This window comes from Siniperca chuatsi, linkage group LG6, assembly GCF_020085105.1.
Source record: "Siniperca chuatsi isolate FFG_IHB_CAS linkage group LG6, ASM2008510v1, whole genome shotgun sequence".
NCBI lineage: Eukaryota > Metazoa > Chordata > Actinopteri > Centrarchiformes > Sinipercidae > Siniperca > Siniperca chuatsi.
In genome coordinates, this window is record NC_058047.1 from 12,352,562 (window position 1) to 12,365,048 (window position 12,487).

Here is a 12,487-nt window from a genome sequence, read left to right on the forward strand (position 1 = left end):
CATTATCATAGCAAACTCTTTAAACTGCTGGTGAGATTTATTTCTGATTTATATTTTTGTGTTTGTTCCCTACAGGACGAGTACCAATTCTGCTATCATGCTGCTCTGGAGTATTTAGGAAGCTTTGATCACTATGCAACGTAAAAAGCCATCACTTCCCCCAGAATCCTGCCGCCCCCCTCAACAGTCTCCTGAGCCATAGAAACTTTGAAATCTTAAACGACAGCAGACGACGATAACATCATCCCTAATTCCGACACGGCAAACAGAATGCTACTGTAGATTTTTAGAGGACGCCCAACCAACCAGTTTAGAATAATTCCAATTCGACTAAGAGACCCTTCATGAGGAAGTGGGGAAAATTGCCCATCATCTAGAAAAGAAAATCTTCATCAGGAGAGTAACCACACACTGTGGCTCAAGCTGTGGGGCGGGAATCGATCAAAGTGTCAGACTGCTTACCTTACCTCAAGTGTTTCAATGTGGAGGACACTGTAAACATTCGTGGACATTTCTCTTCTCAAAAATATCTTCGTGATACAACGGTAACAAGCAACAGATAATGAAGGAGTACAGCAAAAATCAATGAGAGGCAGATGGATGTAGCCAAGACGGGGTGACTTTCTTGTTTTTTTGATATGCCTGGCTGTAAAAGGGGGTTCAAGTATTTCTATCAGCACATTTTGTGAGTGATATCCAGAGAAAAATGACCAAATTGTGGTTGCCTATGAGAACACCAATTGTTTTCCCCAAAGTCTGGTAGGACAAAAAATGTGGAAACATTAACTAGCACGAGAACACTACCAACTGGCGTCAAAGAAACCTTGAGTATTTTTTACACTGTCCCACTAATGATATGCATAATTTGTGTGGAAAAACGCTCAACTATTAAAGTATACATAACATACGTATACACATAACTGCCTGTTCTCAAGCATTAAGAGCTTAGAGAAGGCACTGTCAGTGATTGTCGGGAAGAAAGCAGCAACACATATCTTAAGATCAGTTAGTTTCATGAATTGTGAACTTATGTAAAATCAGTATCCCAAGCCAGGTAACCACAGTGATGTTGAAAAGTACCACAGTGTATCTAAAAAGTGCCCCAGGAGGCTCGTGTCTCAGTGGAAAGCGTCCCAGAGGAAAACGTCAGCTGTTGCAAGAAGCTGCGGGTGAGTCGTCTTGCAGATGGTCAAGGTGGGAGCAATTTTACAATCACTCCTCTCGTTGGAACCATTGCATCATGGGGCTTTGGTGTTAACATCCACCATTTTGAACAAGAGATAAATCTGGTGAGCAAGAAGCTTTGAAGCAAACAGAACAACCAAACAAGGATTGCCGTAAAGTTGTGGCTTTCTTGTGTACAGTGACCAACGCTCATCATCATTGTTTCAAACTTGTTTTTCTTATGAGGATTTGTTTTTATTTTCTGTCAAAACCAAACATGCTGCTTATCTCGTGTATGCTGTACGTGTGACTCTTGAGGGAGAGGAAACTGACGAACAAAAGATGCCAGCTCAGATAACCGCTCGCGCCCAGGCGGGCATGACTGAAAGTGCATCCACATGACAACATCGGCCACCGTTCTTTTCCACCTCTCCTTTTTTCTCCAGCCTCCTCTATAATCATCTATTTCATTGTACAAGACACTCAAGAGTGGCAGAGGCCTGTTGCAATTAAAGCTGTTCATGTGGTTGAAAAATTGGCCTTTAGTTCCACTGTATGTGTGTTTGGTAACAGGTGGATAAACAAAGTAGTTGCTTTGATTTTTGTCCTCCGTTTTATGTCTCTGTGGGTGCCACAGCCAGACCAGGCAGCCATGTTGGATCTTGACCATGATGTGATAAGTAAATTCTTCGGTACAAGTTACTTGAACATCCCTAAGAAAAAAAGAAAAGAAACTTGAAACAAAAACAACAGCAGGTTGGATTTGACGCTCTAATGTATATGTGTCTGATTTAAAAAAAAAAAAAATAATAATAATCAAGCTTTTGAAATCACCAGATTTTCATTTTGAGATCAGTGCTTTGGTATAGATGAGTGTACGGATTCTGTGAAGGTTTCTGATGGGTGTGCACAAAAACCAGAGCGATGGACAGAACTGCGTGTAATCTCTTCTTATTTCCAAAAAAGCCTTATTGTTATTGTAACATTATGAAAACATTAATGTTGTATTATGACGACTTATTTTACATTACATAGTTGACTTTTTATTTTCTGTTTGGTTTAGTTTTTTAACAAAGATGTTGTATCGCATTTTTTTTTTTAATTAGCAGGAAAAGAGAAATGCTTATTTGTTCATATTACGTTTAAAGACATTCTATTTTTTCACTGTAGAAATGTTAAGTATAACATGCCTGTGTGTACGTGTGCATATATGTATTTATGTATATATATACTGCACACTCACACATGCATATATATTTAAATGCAGAATATAAAGATATATCCAAACACTTAGTATTAATTCAATTTTTCTCCTCATCATCTTTTTTTTATACCAGCCAGTGCTCATGTTTGAAAATATGATGACTTTTTATTAGTTTCTTTTTGTTTGTGTGTTTTCTGTAATCTTAGAAACATTGTGTGTTTCTTAAGAAAAAACTGAGGTGATGTCAGCGCTATGCCTGAATCGTCACCAATTTAACTTCTACCCCAGGGTAGATCCTGTGCCGAAGAGGAGATGCCATTTTTAAACCTTGTTGAGATTCTTTATTATCATTAACTTGTAGGCATTAGTATTCTTTTGATTATTTTTTTGAGCAACTGTTTAATGATGAACTGGTCTACAAAATATCTAATCAAAAATTTCATAATTGAACCTTATTTGTTATCTATGTCAGCCCAACTTGACATACTGTACCTTGTATGATCATGTACAGATTATGAGCCTCACAGTTTTTAAGAAAATCCTCTTAAGTTCTTTCTCTTTTTTTACTTTAATTATTTTCAGACATAATGTAGTCATTCATTTTGTTAGATATCCACTATGATCTAGAATATACCTGTAAATAAACAAATATATAGATTATATGTATTTGTATCATTTGACCCTCAAGATCTCATATTTTAAGTGAGAACAGAATTACAAAGATTGAGATTCTGCTCATATCTGACTTCCTGGTGTTTGTAAAGCCTGTTTTCTCTCCTTCTGAAATGTTCTTTCTCCAGCCCTGATCCCTGGTCTTTAATTACCTCTCGCTTTTTTCTGCCTTTAATTTCCCCTGCTAGCAGTTAAACTGGGAAACAAGCCAGTTCCTGTTCTCACCCCTATAGCCTCAATGAGGGCATAAAATCAGCATCAGTGATCTGCTAGTATAATTTAGCTGAGGATGGGAGGTTAGTCCACTCTACCAACTAACCATTTAAAGTGGTAATCAACCATCAATTCAACATCCTTTACATTCTCATTCTCAATGACGACAAGAACTTTTTCCTGCCCTGGTATGAGCACAGGTCTACTAGAGATAAGATGGACTTTTCTCTTTCACACCATGGAACTAAAGCAGCTAGAGGGGTTTAAAAAATTGTCATTATTAAATAATTAGACCTCCAAAGTCTAAAATTCCAACAAAAAAAGGAATTACAAAGGTGTAGATTGTTAATTTCTCCGCTACTGTGAGAAACAATGGCACCCAAAGTTGTTCTTCATTCCTTAAGTTTCCCCCAGAAGGTCCCCAGCTGCCCAAAATGCTAAAGTGTTACATACCATAAATATGTCATTTGCTGATGGACAAATGCAGCTATGCTAAAGGCCATACATAGTTCAGTTGCAACATGACATGTTGATTTATTTTCTCCCTAGTGAATTTTTAAGCGTTGTATAGAACCATACTCTGTGTTTTTGTTCAACCATGTTTTGTTGTGGGATGCAGAAAGAAATCAGGACTCAATGAAACAGAGAGCAGTGCGATGCCACCAAGGGAAGACCAAGACAACCAAAAACTTGCTGCAAATTCACATTTCCAGCATGTCATTTCTGAACAGTGGGAACCTTGAGATGTTTCATAATGAACTAAAATCCTGAACTTAAGTCTTTTGGAACTCAAAAAGACTGGTAAAATGGGCCCATGCCAAAACTGAAACCGTGGAAGTCTTTGGAAGCTTGTGCAATGTGTTACTCTTTTGACTTCATGTAAAGATGCTAGACTTTTGAAAACAGCCGCCAAATTTACTGGAATATGTCGCAGAATATTTGGGGGAGGGGGGGGGGACTAACAAAAAAACAACACTAACAAAAAATGACATCAAAAAGAATAGAACATATACAGTACGTACCAACAAAGTGAAAAAGAACCCAAACTCAGCAAAATAGTTTTTCCTTTGTATGAGGGCCAAGTGCTATCACTTTCAAACTGTTACTTCTAACTGAAACAATAATTGGTTTAAAGCCACTGTGTATGTAGATATGTTGACTTTGTATTAAAGAAATGTTGTCTGAAAACCATTTTGTTGTAATGTTTTGCTGATACAGTATGATATGTGATAGTGTGATTCATGTCTGATTGTCTGCCTGCCTATATCCCTATCTGTGTTTAATATGCAAATAGCTGGTAAGAGTTCTTTACCTACAGTACTTTTTTTTTTGCACCAGCACTTGCTTTGTACATCATTCGTTACACTGGAACCTGCATTGAAAAATCTGTTATGCAAGAGCTCACAGGACAAGTGATGAAGCACACAGATGGTGCACTTATTTTGTTGATAGATGGCTTGATTAGCTTCCTCCTATATTTGTCCACTAGCCTCTTTACAAACATTTCCCTAAGTGTCCTTAAGCTCCCCCTCCAAGCTTGATAAATGCCACCCAGACAGGCTGATATTGGTGCAGAAGTAAACCTTCACCTGGTGGTATTTGCTCTCCCATCTATCCCCAAGTGAGGCTCTTCAGATATCTGATAATCTCAAAGTAAAATGTCTACAAATTTAAGGAAATGTTGGTACCAAGCCTTACTGTATTTGCCTAACACTATCTTCAGATTACTGCCCACAATTTGCAGTGTGATTATTTAGTATATTCGGGATATCAATAAAATACTTGCTGGGTACCTATACCAAGACAAACATTTAAGTACCCAGGGAAAAGAAAGAGGTAAGGGGGTATATTTGAAGTCCTCAAAAACTGCCCCTCTACCTCACTGTTCATGGCTGTTTGATTCACACGTATGTCAGCTGCAGATGATGTGCCAACGAGCTCCTTGTCGCCTGAAACAGCAGTCTCTGACAACAGTTTGCTAAGTTGCGAGATGATTGTCATTTATTAAAGGGTAATATACGCAGAATGACACCCTGTTTCAAGGATGATGTTACTAATTGTCAGCTCAGAGAGCTGTGTTTCAGTCCATTCTTTTCTAATAGTGGCAAGCCAACAGACCGAGTGTGAGGGCAGGCGAGGAAGTGAATTAGGGCGGTGATTATGCAGTGATTCAGACAGCAGCTCATTAGGACCCAGCTAAGCAAGCAATCAACGAATCGATGTGACAGTGGACCCAAAAGCCACAGAAATTTGTAATAAATGGCAAAGCGATAAATTGGATTATCCACAGCCCCGTGGCCAAGCTCTTTCTGTTGCAAATTACAAATCAATCCAATCATGCCACGAAAAAAGCCAAAAGAACCAGAAAAAGGGGACCAGCTGTGGAGGTTATCTGTCTGACATGTGCCTTGTTAAGGTTGTGGTTTTCCAGAGGTCATTTCTGTATGATATTCAGGGCTCTTAAAATATTCATGACAGACCATTAGGTGTTTATGACCACCTTTTGTAATAAGAGATTTACCGACATTTGAACTCCAGCCAGAACAGTAAAGGTGTTAGAGGGGTACCATGCCACATGCCTACTGATTCACAGAGGAGGAAGCAGCTCTGCATTGAGATCTTGTTGATGTAAATGAGCAGCCAAGGAGCAATAATAATTACATAAAATGTAGAGGCAGCAGGATCTCTTCTTACCTCAGGGTATTCCAAGTACAAGTCATGGATCGACACCATCTACTTGTTAAATCATGATCACTAAATGTCACTATCATGACTGCAGCACAGGGTGAAGAAACACTGATATGATAGACAGATTGATAGATTGATTGATAGATTCACATTAAAATCATTCAAATTGTAAGAGTACAGCTAGTAACATTGCACTTCAAATCTATCCTGTCTAAACTGTATTTTCGCTGAATTCTTCCCCTCCTAAAGAAAACTGAGACCTGTTTTCTCAAAAGGCTTTGCTGCCATCTGCAGGACATTACATGGTATGCCATCATTCAATTCAATTAAATTCAACTGGGCTTTATTGGTATGGGAAACACATGTAAACATTGCCAAAGCATGTGGGAAATAAAAACATAAAGAGAAGAATGTGCTATTATACTGATAAGTAAGATAATATAGTAATAATAATAATAATAATAATAATAAATCCATTGTCCCTCAGGTTGTGGCATGTTGATACATATTGGGCAGCAAGATATGCCTAGGAGTATTTTTAATTTTGAGAGGTCATTTAGCTCTTTGAAATCTGAGATTTCAGAGTTGAACTTGTTTAAGTAAATGTTCCTTATTTCATTGAACGTTATACACTACAGGAGGAAGTGCATCTCTGTCTCAGCTTCACCTGTCGAACATTGACCACATATTCTGTTTTCTTTTGGTTGCCAGGATTTTTTGTGTCTTCCTTTTTTGATTGCCAGTTTGTGGTCACTGCTTAGTTAGGATCTGTCTCTGCTTTCTGTCTCTGACAGTAGAGAGATATTCTGCCAGTTCATATGTTCATCATATGTTATTGTGGTAACCACCCTGAAGAGCAATTTCCTTTCAGTTAAATCAAAGATTAATGTAGATGATGTGTTGGATTGTATTATCTTCTCCAGAGACTCTTGCTTTCTCTATGCTAATCACATCATTATGAGATATGCTTAGTAATGCTGTTTAGCAGTGACTTACACAATTTAGATTTGATACACAAACACATGGAATATGCGCATTTAGACAAATACTTATGGCTTTGACCACAACAAAAAGGTTTCACTCTACAACATTGTTTTGAGAAGTATGTTGAGTGCTGCATTGTCTCCCTGCTGTGGACTACCTGTTTGAGCATCTGCCAGCACTAAACGGTAGTATTTTAAAACTGTGCTGTGACATGGCTCCTGTGTTTATGCCCTCCTGCTGTTATTTTCCATAATCTGTTTTATGTTCCCTCCATCCTTTCTATCTCTCTGTTTCCAGCCAGAGCTCTACCAGTGACTGATTGCTGCTATCAAAACAGGTTCCTGTTGGAGTCGGAAGAAGGGCTGCTCTCTCATTTTCCCTCCCGCTCTTGCTCTTTTCACTGACTTCGTCCTTCTCTCATCCACCATTATTATTTCTTCCTCTCTCTATACTGTTAATCCCCTACCCCTCTGTTTACATTTGTCATGTAGCCAAGGAAGTTGGACTTGCTCTAGGGACAGCTATGCTGCTATAATTGGTTATTTAGAATCTGGTATGTTATTACATTAAAATGAAGCTCATGCAAAGTTAAAAAGCTTTTGTTTGCCTATGGCTATTCTACATGTCTCACTGTAGACGTTCATGTCTGCCTGGGGTTCTATTTTAAGTATAAGTATTAACTCATTTTGTATTCAGTTTTCAATCTCATACATTTTGCCGTATGGGTGTCACAATTCTTGTTATTTACAATGGAGTTAAACCTGTTTCAAGAACTTTCTTAATTTGAGTATCATTATCATGAAATAGGTTGACAGATCTGGTTTCAAGATAAAAAAATATCTTATTGCACTCAAGGTATTATTTTCTCTGTAATGTTTGCTTCTCAAAGCATTCTTAGATGAGGTGTTTGATCCAGTGTATACAGTGGGATGAATGTTTGGCTGTGGCTAAGAAGAAAGCCACATCTTTCTTGTTAAGTTTTTTTCTACATATGCCCATACAAGGACGAAGAATGTCTCTGGTAATAATTACTGTTAGACTTGGCTTAGATTTAAAACAGTTGCTATTCATGATCTACAAAATCCAAGGGCAGTAAACTTTGTACGAACAGAAAAGTCTTATATCACGAGAGAGCTGTTTTTTTTTTGTATTGTTTCTAAAAAACTCATTTGGACTTTGGTCTCAAATGTCAGCTAAAACACTCATCACAAAATAGGCTCAGTACTGTGGGGATAATGGTTCTGTAATGGGAAACAGAGCATAAGAATGATGGCAGAGAATAAAACTCTACAGTGCTATCTGCTCTGTGATGCTCCCAAGTGAATTTTACAGTAATGATTAAGGATACATGAAACCATCAGCAGTGGAACCATTAAAGCCTCCCTGTAAACATGTCCATTTGAGCACAATTAAATCACATTCCAGCAGAGCGAGGAGCTGAGAAATTGAGTTTAGGCTGAAAAATGCTGATAATATATTATTTATGATTCTAGTTTTACTAACAAAGGCGGAGCCCCCTAACAGGGCTCTACGTGTTTGACCTTTCATCCTAGTGGATCCATGCACTGCAATTTGCATAATGCTCAGTCAGCCAACATATTTGCAGGAACCTGCAAATATGAGCCCTGTAAAAAGAGGGCGTTCACTAACCACTGCATCCACTGAAGTTCACCACGTAATGAAGAGGGCTCTCTGCCTGTGTTCTTTATGTTGCCTTTATGGGTTTATGGCTATGAACTAACCTCACTTACCATTCTGTACCCTTCTTCTGATCGGGCTCGTGTGGTTTTAACATAAAGTGGAGTGAAGTGGATGGGCCACCAACTTGAGACCTAAGAAGTGCATGACCTCTGTCTTGGTAAACCTTGGGTCCTCCTCTGTAACAATGTCTGTTTGGCTTCAGACAGTCATGCTCAGGCAGAATTCATCCCACTGCCTGTGAGAGAACTTGTTTGCTGAGATGGGCCATACTTAACTTCCGAGACTGGGCCGTGAGGATAAGGTAATCCAAAGTGAAGAAATCTCTCTCCCCCAAGTGTCCCAGCTGTTCCACTGCATCTTCAAGAAGGTGTAGTGTGCTGGGGTTAAGCCATATGGAAGCTGGTTGTATTCCTAAAGAAAAGCTATGAGTTATTACTGCTTTTTGTAGCTCAGGCACTCGGTTCTTTCAGTCATGATAATGTTGAACTCCACGAATTAATTATTTTGGTGAGTACAATATAAAATCGATACAAATAGGTCCAATAGGGTTACAAGTACAAGAAAGGCCAGACAAACATACAGATTGCAAACAAGCCAAATGTTTTGCCAGATTACAGTAGCTACAACTTTATTTGGAAGTGAAAACGAAGGTGAGGCCACCTGTAATGTCACTAACAATCCCTCTTTGCATGTAAAAACCGTGAGTGCTCACAATTACGGGGTAAGTACGGTAGGTCAAAGTTGAAGCAGGAAGTCAGTCTGTAAACTAATGTTTACAATATACAGTTTGGGTTGTTAAGACTCCACAGATGAATTCATTCATTTGGGTGATTGTTAACGGAACTTTTGTTAGAGGACTGCATTCTCGTTTGTCCCACAATCCTGAGAGCCATTGAACGCAGCACTGGCCAGTCTGACCTGTGACCCAGATGTCACCAGGTCAATAAAAAGGTCAGTGATCATTGGTTCTGTCTCTCTTTCTCCTGGAACGGACGGGTAACATAACAACTGGGCATAGCATAGAGTAACAGTGTATATAGCTAAGCAAAGGACTTTGTACATGTGACGTTACTGATGTATTTTTCTAAGGTTTTGTTGTTGTGACATGTTTATCTGTTAGGTTAATTTGGGAGCCACATGCTAAGTTGTTAGTTATGTTATGCTCAAGCCCAAGTCTTTGCATGCTAACTAACTCCTTTTAACTTGGCACCGTTATCCTAAACAGATCATACACATACACCTCTAGTTTGGCCCTTTAAGACAACCACACCTGGCGGAGTGAAACTTTAAAGCTCCCGCTTCCCATGGTTCTTTGTTTCTGACCACTTGGGTTCATGCTCGTGCACGCGAGACATACAGAGGCAGAACAAAGAAACATACACACATTCCTTTTGGCGCGCGCACACACACACACACATACACACATCCTTTGTTCTGTAGTTTAGTGTATTTAGACTTAGTCTTCATAATGTGTGTTTTTACTTTATTATAATAAATGCTTGTGTAGAATTATGCTGGTTTCTTTAATGTTTCACAAGAGTGAGTAATTTGCCAACCTCTTCTATGTTAAACTCCAAATCCTTCAACCTACTATCTTTTGGTGGTAATTCTGGTTATAGTTATTAATTGAATTATTAATCTGAGTTCCAAATTGATAGTTTAGTGTATTTTATGAGACTCAGTCAATTCATTGGCTATCTTTGCTTTCTTTAAGAAGAGTGGTGCCCCTGAGGACTTTATTCATTGAAGTTATTTATGAATATCTTTGATAATTCTGATAGCCATAATTATCTGATCGCACCTACACAAGTGGGTTCTACCCTTTAACCATGGTACATCCCAACAGGGTTGTAACTTTAGCGCTTTCCTTCGAATTCCTCTAATTGAATTCATGTATTTGCATGGGCTCTGAGCTGCCTTCTATTTAGTTATTTGTGTTGGCTTCATTTTGAATTTAGCACACTAGGCCTTTTAAGGCACTGTGAGTGAAAGCAGAGCTTGGCCATGTTTCATGTGAGGTCTCACTAAAGTCCCACATTCTCCTCTGTTACAGTGACCGTGTGGACTTCTTATTTGTGGATTTTTAAACTCTGAGAGCGTGGGATTATTTGGAGGGCACATAATGAACAGCTCTCCACGGGGCCTCCAAAGTTATTTTAAAATGACAGCAAAATTAGTGTAGTGAAGTAGCTGAGAAGTTGAGCTGTTGGATTAATGTGAGTGCAATAATAACTCAAAGCCATTTTGAGCATTTTAATTGTTTTTGCCTGGGAGTTGTTTTGCTCTAGGATCTAAAGTTTAGTTAACCTTAATTGGATCATTGTTATGAAAAGAAATGTACTCTTCGATCACTCTATTTGGTTTACTTTTATCCACAATATATTTCAATGACTCTGCAAGTAGGATGAAATCCTACTTACTTCAGGATTGATTCTCGCCAACAGCCAAGTGACCTGTCTATGTGTCCACCTCACAAGCATTAGCAAAATGGCAATTCTGTGAAATGTATTAAATGTGTCACATGTCCAGCGATAATAACTGTAAGGTTACCCACCACTGAGGCAGGGCCTCATCACCATGTATTGGCGGCATGACTCACACCTTTCACTTTGAGTAATAGGCCTCTACACTTCTGTTCCAACATACCTGCACAGATGGATGGGAATGAAATGAGAGGAGACAAGGAGACAGAAAGAATCATCTGCAACTCCCTCATCATTTCCCAGGGAATGTATTGTCAAATGTATTGCTTCAAGTTTTTAAAAGCTGAACAAAACATATTTGTCGTGTCTGCGCTGCATCCATGAAGACATTTGCCACAGGTATGACCCTCTGGCTGAGTTCAGGCAAAGTTCAGTTAGTTGTTTTCTCGGGCATCTTTGGTGCGTTGTATATTTTCCGCTACACTTTTACAGCTCTTTAGAGTAAAAACAAAACAGCATGCTTGGGGCCGGTGTTCATAGGTAGATGTATGTCAGCTACAGAAATTGATAGTAGACTACTATCTAGATAAGTACTATGTCTGGCTGGCTTCAGGAATGGTAGATCTTGTGGAGACCAAATTGCCACCCACAGGATTATCATCGAGCAATCCATAGAACGGAACTCTCCCGTCTGTGTCAATTTCATTGATTTTGAAAAGGCATTTGACAGTGTCGATCGTGAGACACTTTGGAAACTGATGGCATACTATGGCATCCCGCTGAAGTTCATCAGCATCATCAAGAGCACCTACCAAGGGATGCAATTTTGACTCCTTCATGAAGGATGTTCATCAGAAGCTTTCCAGGTCCTGACTGGTGTGCGACAGGGATATTTGCTCTCGCTCTTCCTCTTCCTCCTCTGCATAGACTGGATCATGAGCCAAGTAATCAACAACAGCAACAGCTAGAGGATCTAGATTTTTCTGATGATACTTGCACACAATCACCAACAGATGCAGGACAATTCACACAAACTAGAAAGAACTGCTGCTACACTTGGGCTCAAGATCCACACATCATAAACAAAAAAACTAGCACTTAAAACCAAACTGAATTTTTTTTAATTCAGACATCAAATCCATGTTGTATGGATCCAAAACATGGAAAATTACCACCAACTTACTCAACAAACTACAGAAATTCATCAACCACTGCCTCCGATTTTAGAAATTGAACAGTTTCTTAGGAGAGAGAAAAAGTATGGAAAATAGAGTGATCATCTAAATTTGTTCTATAGGTATAAAATATGGTAGCATTAATGATAATTAATCTACAGTACAATAAAAGTCTTAGTGACAAAGCTATGAGATGATATTTATGGATTAAAATAGACAACCCTCTTTGAAAATAAGAGGAAGGGGAAAGGAACATATGTGGG

The 12,487-nt window shown here is 38.8% G+C and overlaps 1 protein-coding gene across 24 annotated transcripts in view; it reads left to right on the plus strand.

Moving 5' to 3' along the window:
- The window catches only part of ptprsa (protein tyrosine phosphatase receptor type Sa), a 229,772-nt gene extending 225,328 nt beyond the window's left edge, over nt 1-4,444 (plus strand). For all 24 annotated transcript variants that reach the window (XM_044200931.1, XM_044200918.1, XM_044200921.1 and 21 more), the window contains one exon: nt 76-4,444. In XM_044200931.1, the coding sequence (XP_044056866.1) occupies nt 76-144 (69 nt within the window). In that variant the 3' untranslated portion in view covers nt 145-4,444. The remainder of the gene's footprint in view (nt 1-75) is intronic.
- Nucleotides 4,445-12,487: the final 8,043 nt, after the last annotated feature.